The sequence below is a fragment of the Toxorhynchites rutilus genome, chromosome 2 (assembly GCF_029784135.1).
Source record: "Toxorhynchites rutilus septentrionalis strain SRP chromosome 2, ASM2978413v1, whole genome shotgun sequence".
Taxonomy (NCBI): Eukaryota; Metazoa; Arthropoda; class Insecta; order Diptera; family Culicidae; genus Toxorhynchites; species Toxorhynchites rutilus.
In genome coordinates, this window is record NC_073745.1 from 118,761,206 (window position 1) to 118,780,240 (window position 19,035).

Sequence of the window (19,035 nt, forward strand, 5' to 3'; positions counted from 1 at the left end):
CACTCTTAGAAAACGCTTCCCAACTTCATTTTATAATCAGGTGCAATATTATCACGTATTTGCTGAACAACTGCTGAAGCATCATTAGCCATGTGCACCCAAACTAGCGTTGGCAGAAAACATTTCATCTTTGGCAGAAAAGATGCCATTTCCTGTGCATGAGAGTCAAATGCGCAAATGATGAGCTGTTTTAAAAGCTTAAAAATGGTTTGTATGGTATGCGAGCAGACATCTCTTACTGTTTTCTTTTCTTCTTTCATTTGGGATTGTGCCAAAGGAAACGTCAATGGGGATCGAATCAAGGCCGGCTGGAATGCAAAGTTACTTTACACGACCACGCTATCCATATAGCTGTTCATAAATATTTGTGGATTCAAACAAAGAAGTGATAAAATGAGCATGTTTTATTAGTTCTGGAAATCGCACTTCTGAAACAAATCTGGAGTAGAAATCCAAGACACCATGGTCCACATACCACGTGAACAGAAAAAGCACTATTTTAGACACCCCTCCCCCTCCGTGGACATTTCCTATACCCATCCCCCTGTTGTCCACGCGGACAATTCTTATCTCGGACATTTTGTAGCATAAACTGACGTAAACTGGCTGAGCTGCTTAAGTTTTGAAGAAAAGCAAATAATGAAATCAAGGGCTTCGTTAGTGGAATTGAGTTAGTCGAAGTTATCGAAGAAGAGCTGAAGCGAAACAATACCTCAGTGGTATAAAAAATCGATATGGATATCATCGCGCTATATTGAAATGGAGCGTGGTGTTACGTAGTTTTGATTTGATCAACACCTAAATTGCTCAAACCAATGGACGTTAGTCAGTGCTTAATACAGGTCGGACTCGATTATATGTGATTCGATCATATACAATTTTGGACTCGATTATATACAGTTTGAAATATATTTTTTTACATTTCAAATATGACTTATTTCAAGAAAAAATGTAACCTTTCAACGTTAAAGTGAAATTTAAGTGGTGTGGTAAAAACGTGATTTTTGAAATTTTTGCTCGAATTTTCGACAGCGAAATTAAGAAAGAGTGAAATTGGGTGTCAAAGAACAAATTGTAGAGCGAATAGAGAACTTTAATTTGATTGATAGAAGAAATCAAGTTTAATATGAATTTTTAAAAATAAAATTAATAATAACACATAATTCCTGACATTCAAGTTTTCACTTCCAAATGGATTTAATCCACTAATTTAGATGTTCCACAATTACATCCTGTACTAAAAAAAAGAATTTTTTTTGTCTCGATTATATACAGGATTCGATTATATACAGTAAAAAAAATCCTGGACTGTATATAATCGAGTCCGCGCTATATCTTATGAAATCTTTCGTCATTCTTCACGCAACTTGAACATTCCATAATCGCAGAACTTCTTAGTTTTTTTTGTCAAAAAACTGCGCAACGTGCTTTTTATGATATCCAATGAATCTAAATTCTTGTCCTTAATTTTCTATTCCACCGGTCCGAATAAATGAAAATTTGAACATGCAATATCTGAAACAAAGAAAGACTTTCTCCTGGTGGAGACAGGCTTCGAGGATAGCTAACGGAGGTCATTTGGTTAGCTCAAAGATTTGTTTTTCACTCAATATCGTTATGAATGCTTAGATTTTGCATTACCAGCCACGATTTGCTTCAAAACTGTGAGTTTGGAAATACGAGATGACGGAAATACGATCCATTAAATGTTTTCTGCTGAAATATTTTTATTTCGTGTTTGTACCTCATTTTTAGTCCATTTTAGTACATTTAGTCTAGCGTGTATCCATAAAAGAATTTCTTGTCTGTATTCCATTTTCGTGAAGCCTTGGCAGTTTTAAAAAAATGAAAGCGAAACGGTTTTTTTTTTCATCAAGAGCGGAAGTTGAACCGAAAGCCCCATCTAGGAAAACAATGTCTTGTTTTTTCAATATTACAACATTCTAACATGCTTTTACGATGTCTTCATCCTGTCGTTTCGTCGTTATCCTCTTCAACAAATGAAAATAAATCGGTTGCTCTCGGTTGATGTACGTTACTATCAGAATACACATATTAACAAAGAAGTTCAACGATATGAAAAAAATATAGATTTTCGAACGGGAAGCACTATCAGACAGCTCAATCTTGATAAATACCGATAAGTTTCTCGGAAATGCAGATTAAATTTTATTTAGTGTTAAATACAGATTTGATTTTTTTTTTACAAATTATGTATTTAACGTGTCCACATGGACATTATCCATACCTCCCCCCCCTCACCGTGGACAAATGTGGACATTTTCGTAAATCCAAACCCCCCCCCCCCTAAACTTGTCCACGTGGTATGTGGACAGCCACCAAGTATAGCCATAAGACGGTCAGTGAAAACGCGACTGCTCTCAGCAAAGTAATTTGAAGCGAAGAAAAGTAGTAACACGGCAGTCGTGTAGTTCGATGCCCCCCTCCACTCTCACCAAGTTTCGTGGTCCCATCAGCACTTGTTTGGTTTCCTAGCAACGATAAAGTTCAGTCTGTACGCGAAGCGTGTGCGACTGTCACGTTATTTAAGTGCGGGAAAACGGCAAAACAGCTGCTCAAACCGTTTACTACCCATGAACCAATAATTGTGCCAAAGATGTTAATTCTGGATACTTTTATACCTTCAATAAAAAGTTCTGGGTTTTTATCTAATTTTGTTCTCGAGTTATGAATTTTACTGGTATAGAAATGAACGCTTTCTAATTTAAAATAAAAAGTGAGTTAAAAAGTACCAGTTGAAAACGTGTATTTTACATTTCATTATGAAAAGTAGTGAGAAAAAAATCATTGCGGCCCGCGGCTATAATGAAACTTATAATGCGGTCTGCACCATGTCTATACCTGGCCACCACTGTTCTAAATTGTAGAGGCCTAAAAGTATCTAAAATTTCAGTTGTTTGACGACGTCCGTTTATTCGTTCGACGGTGCTGCGCGATCTTAAACTGCAGCTGAAGTTAAAGCAGAAGACGGAGGGAAACGTGGTCACATCGTTCCGGGCTTTGGGCCGGGTGAACCAAGGAGGTATGCTCCCATGTGAAGTACATCTCCTACACCAAGTTCCCAGAGAAGGTGCTTCTGTGGCTAGCCATCAGCGAAAAGGGAATGTCGAAGCCGCTCTTTTTTTGTTCGGGACTTGCAATGAACGGGGAGATTTACAGCATAAAGTGTCTTGCATCTAAAAATATCATCCGGACGAGGATGTGGTACTTTTTGCCGGACCTAGCTGTGAATATGGCATTGCTATAGAAGAGTATTGGGTAGGTAGTCATCTTGTATTTCGCCAATCGTTTACACAGGGAGACGATGATTCGATGTGACTTGCCTCTCTTGTTCCGCATGCCAGACTGACGACAACCCAGAGGATGTCAATCAATACTGCGTCAAGCAGTGTTCCCAAGTACATTGTATGACAACTATTTGAAGGGGAAGGATACCGATGATGTTAAACCATATGTACACATCACACTAGCCTCCGTTGATTATGCGAAGCAGTCGCTGGAGGGGATGAACCGCTTGAAGGTAGATGTTTACACATTAATTAATCGTCTAGCTAAGTAGTATCTGTAGGTTGATTCCAATAATTATGGCACTATTTTGTACAAACTTGTATGCCTGAAAATCTGTTGCAAGACATCGAACAATACAAAATAATCAGAATTGAGTAACATCTTGTCCTTTTTTTTGTGCGAATTTTTTTTACGTTTTTTTTGCGCGATTTTCGTTTCTTGTGCAATTAAAAATATCATATTTGATGAAGTTTTCAGTCATTCAGTTTTTTTTCGATCTTTGATATGTATTTCATAACTCTACATAGGTATTGTGTCAGCTAATTAACAGTCTCATGATTTGTTTTGTTTGTTTTGAGGTGTCAGTAGGAACTAAATGAAGGGATCAAAGAGTTGATTTTATGATCTGCACAAGGGAGTGGGCCGCTTATTAGAATGAAAAAAAAAATAATAAAGAATATATCGTGTGTTTCGATTTTTTAATCCTACACCCAAACTAGGGCTAGGACTGAGAACATTTCATCCTTGGCAGAAATAATGCCATTTCGTGTGTTAGAGCGTCAAATGCGCAAATAATGAACTGTTTGAAAACCTTAAAAAAGGTTTGTATGTATGCCAGCAGGCATCTCTTTCTGTTTTCTTTTCTCATTTCATTTGGGATTGTGCCAAAAAACAAGTCAATACGACGTCAATGGGGATCGAACCAAGGCCGACTGAAATGCAAAGCGATTTCACACGACCACGCTATCCATAAAGGGTGTGTCACACCAAATTGCATCACGGAAAAAACGCTGTAGAAATTCGCCCAGTAGACCGATCCTTTTGAAAATTTTAGACAGTAAAATAAAAACTATTAAACAACTTTTGGCATTTTCTTTTTATTCATACTTCGAGTCCAAGCCCGTATGCTCGCACCTTCCTCTTTACCCCGTCCATAAGGTTCTGTACAATGTCAGGTTGTAGTTTTTTTTTGAACAGAAATCCATTTTCTCTTGAAGTCCGCCTCCGATTTGACAACTTTTGGGTTCTTCCGGAGGGCCTGCTTCATAATCGCCCAATAATTTTTTATTGGGCGAAGATCCGGCGCGTTGGGCGGGTTCATTTCCTTTGGCACGAAGGTGACCCCGCTGGCTTCGTACCACTCCAACACGTCCTTTGAATAGTGGCACGAAGCGAAATCCGGCCAGAAGATGGTCGGGCCCTCGTGCTGCTTCAATAGTGGTAGTAAGCGCTTCTGTAGGCACTCCTTAAGGTAAACCTGCCCGTTTACCGTGCCGGTCATCACGAAGGGGGCGCTCCGCTTTCCGCAAGAGCAGATCGCTTGCCACACCATGTACTTTTTGGCAAACTTGGATAGTTTCTGCTTGCGAATCTCCTCCGGAACGCTGAATTTGTCCTCTGCGGAGAAGAACAACAGGCCCGGCAGCTGACGAAAGTCCGCTTTGACGTAGGTTTCGTCGTCCATTACTAGGCAATGCGGCTTCGTCAGCATTTCGGTGTACAGCTTCCGGGCTCGCGTTTTCCCCACCATGTTTTGCCTTTCGTCGCGGTTAGGAGGCTTCTGAACCTTGTATGTACGCAGGGCCTCCCGCTGCTTGGTCCGCTGGATGAATGAATTTGACAAATTCAGCTTATTGGCGACATTCTGGACCGAACTTCTCGGATCACGTCTAAACTGCTTAACTACGCGCTTGTGATACCGATGTCCCGATGTGACAACTCCGGATTCTCGAAATGAGTGCGCAGGATTAATTCACGACGCTCTTTTTCGTTTGACGACATTTTTCCAAATTTACGAAAAATTGACAGTGAAGCATGGCCAACGTGATCTATACACTCTTATCTGATTATAAGCGAAAGCTGAAGATATAATTCCTAAAAATTAAATTTCTACAGCGTTTTTTCCGTGATGCAATTTGATGTGACACACCCTTTATAGCTGTCAGCGCTATTATAAAAGAGCATGATAATATTACACCTTATCATAAAATGAAGTTGGAAAGTGTTTTCTGAAAGGATAAAGAAGAACATGAACGAGGATATATCTTTCTCTGTCTGGGCCGTGTATTTGGCAAACTATACGAAAAGCTTTCATATGCTTTCATTTAAATGTGTCTTCTCTTTCGCTCGCTCATACTGGCTCTAGCATATATATTATACAAATGATATACACGTATTGGGGAGTAGAACATTTTCTGTTATTTTGACGTGGGACTACGTCTAACCGGAATATATGGAGGGTAAAATGAAAACCTAAACACAGAACATGCAGGAAAAAATGAAAGATTTCGAATGCTTATAGCTCGAACATTTCGTACTGGATAGCATCACTTGATAGGGAATATTTCTACGCATCTATCGCAACTAACAAAATGTTGTTTTTCATTAGATAAACAATTGAATAACTGTAAAATATTAGGCGTTATCTAAACGCCCTAACTGCATCGTTTTGATTGGCCCGATTTACGGTTTCCCTAACACAGCCATCAAAACCAAGCAGCCTTGGGGAAATCGGCATTGCAAATACATGAAAGTAGGGGGACTTTTGTTCTCATCGAAAAATGTTCCCTAACACAGACTTTAAAACCAAGCAGTGAAATCGACATTGCAAACACACGAAAGAGCCTAGAGGCGAGTGAACTGAAAAGTTTAAACCCTCTTGAAGCCAAAAAGAAGGAAAAGAACACACGAAAGTAGGGGGAGCTTTTGTTCCTACCGAAATGTGTTCCCTAATAGAGATTTCTAAACCAAGGTGCCTGGAGAAATCGGTATTTCAAATTCATGCAAGTCGGGGGTATTTTTGTTCCGACTGGAATGTGTTTCCCTAACACAGACTTCAAATCCATGAAGCGTGGGGAAATTGGCATTGCGAATTCATACAAATCGGGGGTATTTTTGTTCCGATTGAAATGTGTTTCCCTAACACAGACTTCAAAACCGAGGTTTCTGGGGAAATCGGCTCTGCAAATAAATGCAAACTGCGAGTACTTTTGTCCTCGCTTGCCTTTGTGCAGAGTGGAATATGTCTGTCCTAACATGATCTTCTAAACTTAGGAACCTGGGAAAATCGTGCAGCCACTAGAAGCGAATGAACTTCCCAGTTTCAAGCAAATTCGAGATTCGAGAAGTATGTACACTTTTGGGATGTAAACTTCAGAGGGAAATGTAAAATAAAATAATCGTTTGATAATTTTTTTTGTCTTTATTGACAAAAAACTTAGGCTGAAACTTAGGCTGGTTCATCAAACGTTTGATAATTCTTCCGTACATATATTTTGTTCTAGTCATCATACCAAACGTAAAAGGTCCGTCATTAAATTTACTTGTAACGAAGAACAATCAATCACAATAAATGAATTGACTTTACACGGCATTTGTTCATTTTTTTCACTCACAGAGCAAATATATTGAACTCAATTGAATTTGGAAACTGTTTCATTCAATCAAGAATTTAATCAATACAAACGAATGATTGCTAAGCTAAGGTAGTTCCACGTCAACCTTGCGGTTATATCATAGATATAACCCACTCATTTTTTTCAGCTCATTCAATGTAATAAATCGGGATGTCATAACATGTGCTAAAAATTAACTTCGGGTGGATGATAATTAACGTTTGCGTTCCACGCTTTTACGATCCTGGACCATTACGTCTAAGATCTGCAGAAAAGTGTCTCAAATGCCGTGAATAGAACTCACAACTGTGATGCAAACCAAATGTTTAGAATGGACGCAGAATGATGCAGTTTTGTGTATTTTTTCTATCGAATTTTCTCTGTGAATGAATAATGAATTTGCTATCAGGTTTCTCAGATGAATTCTCGATTTGAAATATTAAATGGCCAAATCAATTCCGTTCCGGTGATAACATAAAAGATGGTTTTATGTGGTTTGCTAACATTAAAATATGTTCCTAAAATAGCAAAACGTGTATTCAATTTTTGTTTTAACCGATAAACAAATTTTGAATAAACTTTTTGAAAATAATTTTATGCAGATGTTGCATGAGTAAAAAACAAAACAATCATCGAGCATGTAAAATGTTCCGAGGAGCTGAGAAACCCTAAAATATTACAGCATAATTGGACTGCTGCTAGCGTTTGTTTATGATTAAAATTAGAAAATTTTTTGACCTGTTTCGAAAAAAAAGCTTAGGAGGTAGCAGTTCAAATATCACTAAATAACTGATTTTCTACTGTATATGAGAGATATGTTATACATTAACGTTATAACAAACTCAGCAGGGATCACCCAACACTTGTACTGCACATACATTTAGATTGTTCGTATTTCCATTACTTCATTAGTTTCCAAACCGTTTTACTTTGATAGAGTCGTAACGAATATTTGAATATGTTCTTTTTCGTTTAATTCGTCTTGATTAATTTGACACATTAAGCCGTTGAATTTTCTGCCTTATTAGAGATATTTCATCTCCTTCTTTCGAGTTCTCGGAAATGCTACCTGGTGAGTATTTTTAAATCGTTTCTGCGTGAACTTTTCTGTTTGTGTTTCCTTTCTCACCCTCTCACTCAAAAACCTTCGTAAATCGATGATCCATTTCAGGGGCTTCATTGAACGTTAAATTTTGTTTCAAAATGAATCCGCGCCGAGAGACCTCCTACAATTGCAGGGATCCGTAAAACGAGTATACCTTCGAATTCCTTACGATCGGTCAAATGCAGGGCGGTTTGTTTTTCTTCAGGACAGGTTTCGGAATGGATAAAGAAGGATAATTTTCGGACAGGTTGGTGTAACTGTAAACTCTGCATGCAGTACGACAAACGTTATGATGGAATGTGACAGTTTCAGCACGATTGAGCCACCCTGCCCTGAGGTTGCGGCCAACTTATGGGGACTCCTCGCTGTTTCCTTCTCTCTCTCTCCACTATCAGTCGCAATGTTGCACAAATTATTCTCGTTCTTCATTCGACATCTCATCGCTATCCGTTTTGTGCTGTATGTTTTGTTGTTCGTCCGTATCAGTGGAGAGGAGCGTTGAGAAAAAAAGGGGACCCCAAAGGTAGAACTTCGTGTGTTGCTGGTCTTTTTTTTGAGGCACACTTGGGGCTTTCAGGCTTTATGATGTTGATGATGATCATCATCACCGTCATCATCATCATCATCCTCGACATTATCGCATCACATCAGATCATTGGCTGTTTTTTCGCCGCGCAAGGTGTTAGTCCGTTTTGGTCGGCGCTTGCGAGTGGAAGTAGTGATCGCGTGTTTGCGTTTCGTTCGCGGGAGATTTGGCCGGGAACCGTGGCATTAAGGTGTTTATGTTTGATGTTCATGTAGTCAAAATCAAATATCCAAAAATATGACAGCTGGCGGTTGAGTGTTATAGCGTGTTTCCGATAAACTCGCACTTGAAGGTTAATTATCAGTGAGAGGATAGCTTATCCTTATCAAGAATAGGTTCAAACCTTGGATTAATCATTACTGTAGTGCCACAAATTGTTTCGGAATAATACTTTGAGTTCACTATTAATCGGGGATTGAGTTGAAATCCGATTTCTTCAATTGAATGCAATTATTTCACTCTAGTTTGAGAATCGAAAAAGTCTGAACCAAATATCTTAATTTTCTCCACTACTTGCCCTAATTACAGAACTAAATCCAACATTTTTTATCATCTTCTGCCATAATCACTAGTGAAGTTTAATTGTGCATCTGCTGTGGAATTTGTTACGCTGCTCAACCAGAGAACCGTAATAAAGTTAAAAATCAACAATCAAGCAAACGACAAAACTGACAAAAAAACGAAGAAAGGAAGCGAGAAAACCGTCGTCGTTCTCATCATCAAGAATTCAAATGAGATGCAAATTCTACCAGTGATAATGCGATTATTAGTGATTTTAAGTGTTTCGCTGACCGTGGCTCGAGCGGGTACTCTTGTGTCCTATTCTGATGCTGTAAATGGAACCCTTGCCACTATTGGTGGCGCTGGTGACACGGGAGTTAACAGCGGCAGCGCGAGAAATCTCAACGGTGGTGCCTTTTTAGTGCTGAAACGGCCACCGAATCCGGTCGTGGTTTCCAGTGTAGGATTACCGAGGCAAAGGTCAATTCAGGATGCAAGTCTGGTTGGTGCGCAGTCGGGGGCAGCTTCGCCGGCAGTATCGGAGAGGAATGTCTATCGGACAAAGTTGTCGAAGCTGAAGCTGATATTGTTGGCCGATATGTTGAATGAAATTGTGAGTATGTTTAGGAATGGGATGCATAAATGAAACGACATTTTACAATAGAACATTTCTGGCCAAAAAAAAATATCAAAAATATTTTAATCAAAATATACGGAATTGACTATTTTTGGATGAAATATTTAATGAGATATTGTACACGCAATTTGGCTTAGGAGACTGAGTGTTTTCCAAGAGTGTTTTTTTTCAAGAATAATTTTCTTGAATGATCCATGTATTTTTTTAGCATTCAGCATGAACTTTATTTTAGAAAATGTGGCTGGGATACCTTTGGTTGTGTAGAAAAACTGATTAAGAACAAGTTGCAAACAAACTAAGCTTCGAGAAAGAATATACCCTAGGAAAACTGAAATGAAAAAGAGATTTAACATTGAATTTCGAATTTTTCAAAGAATTAGAAAAATAAGCAATTTTACGAAGATACGTAGTTTTGACGTGGGACTACGTCTAACCGGAATATATGGAGGGTAAAATGAAAACCTAAACACAGAACATGCAGGAAAAAATGAAAGATTTCGAATGCTTATAGCTCGAACATTTCGTACTGGATAGGAGAGATGTTTGCATCACTTGATAGGGAATATTTCTACGCATCTATCGCAACTAACAAAATGTTGTTTTTCATTAGATAAACAATTGAATAACTGTAAAATATTAGGCGTTATCTAAACGCCCTAACTGCATCGTTTTGATTGGCCCGATTTACGGTTTCCCTAACACAGCCATCAAAACCAAGCAGCCTTGGGGAAATCGGCATTGCAAATACATGAAAGTAGGGGGACTTTTGTTCTCATCGAAAAATGTTCCCTAACACAGACTTTAAAACCAAGCAGCGAAATCGGCATTGCAAACACACGAAAGAGCCTAGAGGCGAGTGAACTGAAAAGTTTAAACCCTCTTAAAGCCAAAAAGAAGAAGAAGAACACACGAAAGTAGGGGGAGCTTTTGTTCCCACCGAAATGTGTTCCCTAATAGAGATTTCTAAACCAAGGTGCCTGGAGAAATCGGTATTTCAAATTCATGCAAGTCGGGGGTATTTTTGTTCCGACTGGAATGTGTTTCCCTAACACAGACTTCAAATCCATGGAGCGTGGGGAAATCGGAATTGCGAATTCATACAAATCGGGGGTATTTTTTTCCGATTGAAATGTGTTTCCCTAACACAGACTTCAAAACCGAGGTTTCTGGGGAAATCGGCTCTGCAAATAAATGCAAACTGCGAGTACTTTTGTCCTCGCTTGCCTTTGTGCAGAGTGGAATATGTCTGTCCTAAGATGATCTTCTAAACTTAGGAACCTGGGAAAACCGTGCAGACACTAGAAGCGAATGAACTTCCCAGTTTCAAGCAAATTCGAGATTCGAGAAGTATGTGCACTTTTGGGACGAGGGAAAACTTCAGAGAGAAATGTAAAATAAAAAAATCGTTTGATAATTTTTTTTTGTCTTTATTGGAAAGATTTTCAGCCTTAGGCTGGTTCATCAAACGTTTGATAATTCTTCCGTACATATATTTTGTTCTAGTCATCATACAAAACGTAAAAGGTCCGTCATTAAATTTACTTGTAACGAAGAACAATCAATCACAATAAATGAATTGACTTTATACGGCATTTGTTCATTTTTTTCACTCACAGAGCAAATTTATTGAACGCAATTGAATTTGGAAACTGTTTCATTCAATCAAGAATTTAATCAATACAAACGAATGATTGCTAAGCTAAGGTAGTTCCACGTCAACCTTGCGGTTATATCATAGATATAACCCACTCATTTTTTTTTGCAAGTTTTTTTCGCTGCCATTGAACTTGCTTCAGAGAGCTTCTTCTTTTTCTTCTTGGATGAAACTAGCGTTCCCAGTGGAACTTTTGCCTTCTCAACGTAGGTATTATTTGCGTCATTTTCATTGGTGCAGAGGAACTTCGATATAACGTACCCTCGATATAACGTCACTCGATATAACGTACACATTTTCAAAGTGTAAAGGAATAATTTTTTGAAAATTTTTTTCTGAAAGAACAATATAAATCATCTGTATTTTGATACGAAAACATGTTCTGAACCTTTAACCACTGCCGAAATACAACTGGTTTTGTGATTTTGGATTCTAAATGAATCAAGCTTTAATCAACAGTACGAAGGGAAACATCATGAGAAAGGCTGGCTTCGTCTTCTAGTTGAATTTATTCATTAACCTTATCCTAACATCAACACAATAAATAAGCTACGTTTCTGAGTTCTTTATTATGCTTCGATATAACGTACAATTCGATACAACGTACAATTTTGAAAGCGAAATGTACGTTATATCAAAGTTACCATGTAGTACTTAGTTGAGATTTCTATGGCGAAAAACACGCCTTGAATGTATTCTGGAGTGGCAAGCTCTAGATTACGCGTGACCACAGTGTAAGACGGAAGAAATTTCTTTGACGAAAAATCGCGCGGTTAGAACGGGAGACGAACCCCGGCATGATAATGTGGGACGCCAACCCCACACGGGAGAGCTTAGGAAGCTCATCAATCACCCAAGTCAAGACGTTTTTTGAAGAAATTTCGGCAGAAGTGCTTTTTGGACTATGAAGTTGTCATTGAACCTGCTTCAAGAGTTTTAGTAGTTCTCTAGCATCTTTAGATACGTTACGTTTAAGATAAGTTTTTGTTTCATTTTTCTTTCACATATACATATACGAATTTTTAAATACAATTATACATTTTTACATACATACAAACCGATATAGTGGTTCTCAGATTTTCGTTGAAATTATCGCAAAATATTATATCCTTTTTTTTATATTTTCTCAGTAGGGCGCCCATTTCCATTTTAGGGTGGTCCCAAAAATCATGTTTCCCCCTGTTTTTAAAAAAAATCCTTTTTTCAAAATTCATAACTCCTGAACTAATGGACCAATTCAGATAATCGGCTGACTTCTTTCAAAAAAAAATTAAAAATATAATAGGAATAAAACACCTCTCTTATTTTTGGATAAGTTATGTAAAAAAACCTCAGCTTTAAAAAAGTTATTAAAAAAATATAGAAAAAACAGGAAGTGGGTTATATCTATGGTATAACCGCAAGGGTGACGTAGGACTATCGTTGATTTAGAGATCATTTGTTTGAAGTTGAATCTGAATTCATTCTGAATGAATGAATATTTGGAGAACTTCGATAACGAGAGCGTTACGTTGGAGGCACAAGGTTTTATGCATCCAATATTGGATACGGAAATATCCTACTGATGGGGAAGAATAATCTTCAGAAGCTATTCGGTTAATTGCGATTGATTGAAAAATCACAATACCAAATGTATTTGGTCACAGTGTTACATGAATAGAAAACATTAAAATAAACTCTTTCACATGAATGTAATTTTAAATTCCCAGAGAAACTGGCAGATTATTTTCAGTAACGATTGGATATTTCCACATTTTCCTTGATACTGGAAGCCCACCAGTGGTTTATGCTAACTTGATAACCATCTGTTAATAGCACTTGATTGAAACATATTTGGTCACAGTGTTACATGGATAAAAAACATTCAAATAAACTCTTTCACATGAATGTATTTTTAAATTCCCAGAGGAACTGGCAGATTATTTTCCGGATCTTTCTCGATGCTGAATGGCATCCAAACGGAAAGAATTCCGCGCGTGTATGTGTGTGTGTGTAGCGGCTGCTTCGAGATCTTCCCGGGGAACCGTTTGTGGCATCACTCTCCTCCTGATGGATTCCCTTCTGGCCTAAGGTGCACAAACAGGCTCTTGGTGACACCGTTCATCCGCGCTTTCATGATAAATGAAGAGCTTCACCACAACAGCGACAACATGCTCCAATCGCTGTTCAATTAGAACTGAGTGGATTTCCGAGCGGCGCTCGCTTATATACCGATTGGTGATTTCAATAGCCTGTTTTGAAAGCAAATTTAAGACTATTGAAACAAGTTTTTGGATCAGAAAGTAACAAGTATAGAACGCGTAGACATTTTATCTTTCGAATGAAGTGTTTATCATACCATTTTGTTCAGTTGTTTAGGAGCTATTAACACTCAAAATCTCGGTCCCCGGCGTAACGCTTTCGTTTTCGAAACTTTGATTTTACACCCCGGTATAGAAATGAAAGACGTAGTCCTACGTCAAAAAATTAGCACCCTCTATATTCAACCGTGTGAACTATAGTAAATAAATACGATGTATAAATACGAAAATAAAATCAAATTTTGTTGCAAATATAATAGTTTTTCAATGGAGCTCTAGCTCACTGGCTTCAATTTGATATGTCGATCATCTAAATCGGTCGAGTAGTTCAAAAGTTATTAATTTTTGAAAAAAATCATTTTTGGAAAAAAATTGTAATGGGTTGTATCTAGGACACGACCGCATTTTTCGACGTAGAACTACGGAATTATGTTATTCAATCCACTTGTTCATCACTTCGGATATTATTTTAGAATGCATCGAAATTTTTGTAATATCTTTTTAGCTATTTAATTTTTTATTACTTCAGTAGACTCGAAAGCTATCAGCATTTCTCGTTTATTTGGTTCAACTCGCATCAGACTCGCTCCTTCCTGCTCATATATCAATCACAAACTATAAACACATTTGCTCCTATATTTCGCTTGAGATGTAATCGAACCCCACAACATGCAACAGTATAGTTACCCTGCTGGAGTTTGAAAGCATACTTTCATGAAATATACTTTTATCTAAATAAATGCAGTGTATATCTATATTCCAAAATTCTGGATACACTTCCACATCCGAACTAGCACAAAAAACAGGAAGTGGGTTATATCTATGGTATAACCGCAATGGTGACGTAGGACTATCGTTGATTTAGAGATCATTTGTATGAAGTTGAATCTGAATTCATTCTGAATGAATGAATATTTGGAAAACTTCGAAAACAAGAGCGTTACGTTGGAGGCACAAGGTTTTATGCATCCAATATTGGATACGGAAATATCCTACTGATGGGGAAGAATAATCTTCAGAAGCTATCCTGTTGATTGCGATTGATTGAAAAACCACAAAACCAAATGTATTTGGTCACAGTGTTACATGGATAGAAAACATTCAATTAAACTCTTTCACATGAATATATTTTGAAAATTCCCAAAGGAACTGGCAGATTATTTTCAGTAACGATTAGTTATTTCCACATTTTCCTCGATACTGGAAGCCCACCAGTGGTTAATACCAACTCGATAACCACCTGTTAATAGCACTTGATTGAAACATTTTTGGTCACAGTGTTACATGGATAGAAAACATTCAATTAAACTCTTTCACATGAATATATTTTGAAAATTCCCAAAGGAACTGGCAGATTATTTTCCAGCAATGATTAGATCTTTCCGGAACTTTCTCGATGCTGAATGGCATCCTAACGGAAAGAGTTCGGCGCGTGTATGTGTCGATCCTTTGCCGTCCACCTCCTCCAGCACGTTAGGCAACGATGTTGTCTTGTCGATGTCCTCACGAAAAATGAATGTGTCTCACCACCAGAATATCGCTTAAGTATGCTTTTTGTGTGTGATTGAATCGAGAGAAGGTGTGGTTTACGATGGCAATTTGGAAGGCAAACTAGAGGGGAATGAACTCTCTGAGCTCGGAACTTTCGGCGACTGAGCAATAATCGATTGCGGGGGCATACAATATTGGATACGGAAATATCCTACTGATGGGGAAGAATAATCTTCTGCAGGTTTCCTGTTAATTGCGATTGATTGAAAAACCACAAAACCAAATGTATTTGGTCACAGTGTTACATGGATAGAAAACATTCAATTAAACTCTTTCACATGAATATATTTTGAAAATTCCCAGAGGAACTGGCAGATTATTTTCAGTAACGATTAGTTATTTCCACATTTTCCTCGATACTGGAAGCCCACCAGTGGTTAATACCAACTCGATAACCACCTGTTAATTGCACTTGATTGAAACATATTTGGTCACAGTGTTACATGGATAGAAAACATTCAATTAAACTCTTTCACATGAATATATTTTGAAAATTCCCAAAGGAACTGGCAGATTATTTTCCAGCAATGATTAGATCTTTCCGGAACTTTCTCGATGCTGAATGGCATCCTAACGGAAAGAGTTCTGCGCGTGTATGTGTCGATCCTTCGCCGTCCACCTCCTCCAGCACGTTAGGCAACGATGTTGTCTTGTCGATGTCCTCACGAAAAATGAATGTGTCTCACCACCAGAATATCGCTTAAGTATGCTTTTTGTGTGTGATTGAATCGAGAGAAGGTGTGGTTTACGATGGCAATTTGGAAGGCAAACTAGAGGGGAATGAACTCTCTGAGCTCGGAACTTTCGGCGACTGAGTAATAATCGATTGCGGGCGCATACAATATTGGATACGGAAATATCCTACTGATGGGGAAGAATAATCTTCTGAAGCTATCCTGTTAATTGCGATTGATTGAAAAACCACAAAACCAAATGTATTTGGTCACAGTGTTACATGGATAGAAAACATTCAATTAAACTCTTTCACATGAATATATTTTGAAAATTCCCAGAGGAACTGGCAGATTATTTTCCAGCATTGATTAGATCTTTCCGGAACTTTCTCGATGCTGAATGGCATCCTAACGGAAAGAGTTCTGCGCGTGTATGTGTCGATCCTTCGCCGTCCACCTCCTCCAGCACGTTAGGCAACGATGTTGTCTTGTCGATGTCCTCACGAAAAATGAATGTGTCTCACCACCAGAATATCGCTTAAGTATGCTTTTTGTGTGTGATTGAATCGAGAGAAGGTGTGGTTTACGATGGCAATTTGGAAGGCAAACTAGAGGGGAATGAACTCTCTGAGCTCGGAACTTTCGGCGACTGAGCAATAATCGATTGCGGGGGCATACAATATTGGATACGGAAATATCCTACTGATGGGGAAGAATAATCTTCTGCAGGTTTCCTGTTAATTGCGATTGATTGAAAAACCACAAAACCAAATGTATTTGGTCACAGTGTTACATGGATAGAAAACATTCAATTAAACTCTTTCACATGAATATATTTTGAAAATTCCCAGAGGAACTGGCAGATTATTTTCAGTAACGATTAGTTATTTCCACATTTTCCTCGATACTGGAAGCCCACCAGTGGTTAATACCAACTCGATAACCACCTGTTAATTGCACTTGATTGAAACATATTTGGTCACAGTGTTACATGGATAGAAAACATTCAATTAAACTCTTTCACATGAATATATTTTGAAAATTCCCAAAGGAACTGGCAGATTATTTTCCAGCAATGATTAGATCTTTCCGGAACTCTCTCGATGCTGAATGGCATCCTAACGGAAAGAGTTCTGCGCGTGTATGTGTCGATCCTTCGCCGTCCACCTCCTCCAGCACGTTAGGCAACGATGTTGTCTTGTCGATGTCCTCACGAAAAATGAATGTGTCTCACCACCAGAATATCGCTTAAGTATGCTTTTTGTGTGTGATTGAATCGAGAGAAGGTGTGGTTTACGATGGCAATTTGGAAGGCAAACTAGAGGGGAATGAACTCTCTGAGCTCGGAACTTTCGGCGACTGAGTAATAATCGATTGCGGGCGCATACAATATTGGATACGGAAATATCCTACTGATGGGGAAGAATAATCTTCTGAAGCTATCCTGTTAATTGCGATTGATTGAAAAACCACAAAACCAAATGTATTTGGTCACAGTGTTACATGGATAGAAAACATTCAATTAAACTCTTTCACATGAATATATTTTGAAAATTCCCAGAGGAACTGGCAGATTATTTTCAGTAACAATTAGATATTTGCACATTTTCCTCGATACTGGAAGCCCACCAGTGGTTAATGCCAACTCGATAACCACCTGTTAATAGCCGCGCGTGTATGTGTGTGTAGCGATGTCTTCCCAGGGAACCGTTTGTGGCATCACTCTCCTCCTGATAGATTCCCTTCTGGCCTAGGGTGCACAAACAGGCTCTTGGTGACACCGTTCATCCGCGCTTTCATGATAAATAAAGAGCTTCACCGCAACAGCGACAACATGCTCCAATCGCTGTTCAATTAGAACTGAGTGGATTTCCGAGCGCCGCTCGCTTATATACCGATTGGTGATTTCAATAGCCTGTTTTGAAAGCAATTTTAAGACTATTGAAACAAGTTTTTGGATCAAAAACAGGAAGTGGGTTATATCTATGGTATAACCGCAAGGGTGACGTAGGACTATCGTTGATTTAGGGATCATTTGTTTGAAGTTGAATCTAAATCCATCCTGAATGAATGAATAAATAAATATTTGGGTGACTTCAAAAACGAGAGTGTTACTTTGAAGACTCAAGGTTTTATGCATCCAATATTGGATACAAAAACCTTGTTCTGAAGAATAATCTTCAGAAGCTTTCCTGTTAACTGCACTTGATTGACAAATCACAAAACCAAATGTATGTGGTCGCAGTATTATATGGATAGAAAACATTAAAATAAACTCGCTTGAATGTAATTTTCAATTCCAAGGGGAACTGGCAGATTATTTTTCAGCAACGATCATTTCTTTCCAGGTTTCCTCTCGATAACCAGCAAACGAAAAGAGTTGCGCGCGTGTATGTGTGTGTGTGTGGCGGCTGCTTCTATGTCTTCCCGAGGAACCGTATTTCGATGCTGATACTCTCTTAGTCACCTTCTCTTCTCCTACTGATCGATCGGCTTTTCTGCGCTCCCTCACAGTTAAAACAAACTGATTGCATTTCAGGTCAGGTCAAGCCAGGTAATGAATACCTCGATCCCTCGCCGTTCAGCTCGTTCAGTAACGATGTTGTCTTGTCGATGTCCTCAGGCGTCGTGCACAAATTACGTAACGCAAAAATCCGGATTTTGAACCTCCCCCCCCCCCTTTCGTAACGCAATTTCCTATCTCTAATAAACAGAAAGTAACGCAACATCTAACCCCTCCCCCCTTATCGCGTTACGTAATTTGTGCACGACGCCTCACGAAAAATGAATGGGTTTCACCACCAGAATATCATTTCAGTATGCTTTTCGTGCGTGATTGAATCGAGAGAAGGTGTGGTTTACGATGGCAATTTGGAAGGCAAACTAGAGGAGAATGAACTCTCTGAGTATGAAAATTTCGGCGACTGAGCAATAATCGATTGAAAATTATATAATTTTGGCGATACGAAACATTTTCCGTTTTTCATGTTATGCATCCATTATTGGATACGAAAATATCCTACTGATGGGAAAGAATAATCTTCAGAAGCTTTCCAGCTAATTACACTTGATTGAAAAATTACGAAATCAAATGTATTTGGTCG

General features: G+C 38.4%; 1 protein-coding gene across 4 annotated transcripts in view; it reads left to right on the plus strand.

Annotated features, from left to right (window-relative positions):
• The first annotated feature begins 8,709 nt into the window (after nucleotides 1-8,709).
• LOC129769228 (uncharacterized) overlaps nucleotides 8,710-19,035 on the plus strand; it is a 150,422-nt gene continuing 140,096 nt past the window's right edge. Inside the window, exons 1-2 of one of the 4 annotated variants that reach the window (XM_055771333.1) lie at nucleotides 8,710-8,804; nucleotides 9,143-9,728. In XM_055771333.1, coding sequence (XP_055627308.1) covers nucleotides 9,351-9,728 — 378 coding nt within the window. In that variant the 5' untranslated portion in view covers nucleotides 8,710-8,804; nucleotides 9,143-9,350. Of the gene's footprint in view, nucleotides 8,907-9,142; nucleotides 9,729-19,035 lie in introns of all 4 variants that reach the window. The other 3 variants (XM_055771334.1, XM_055771335.1, XM_055771336.1) reach the window with 3 other exon arrangements.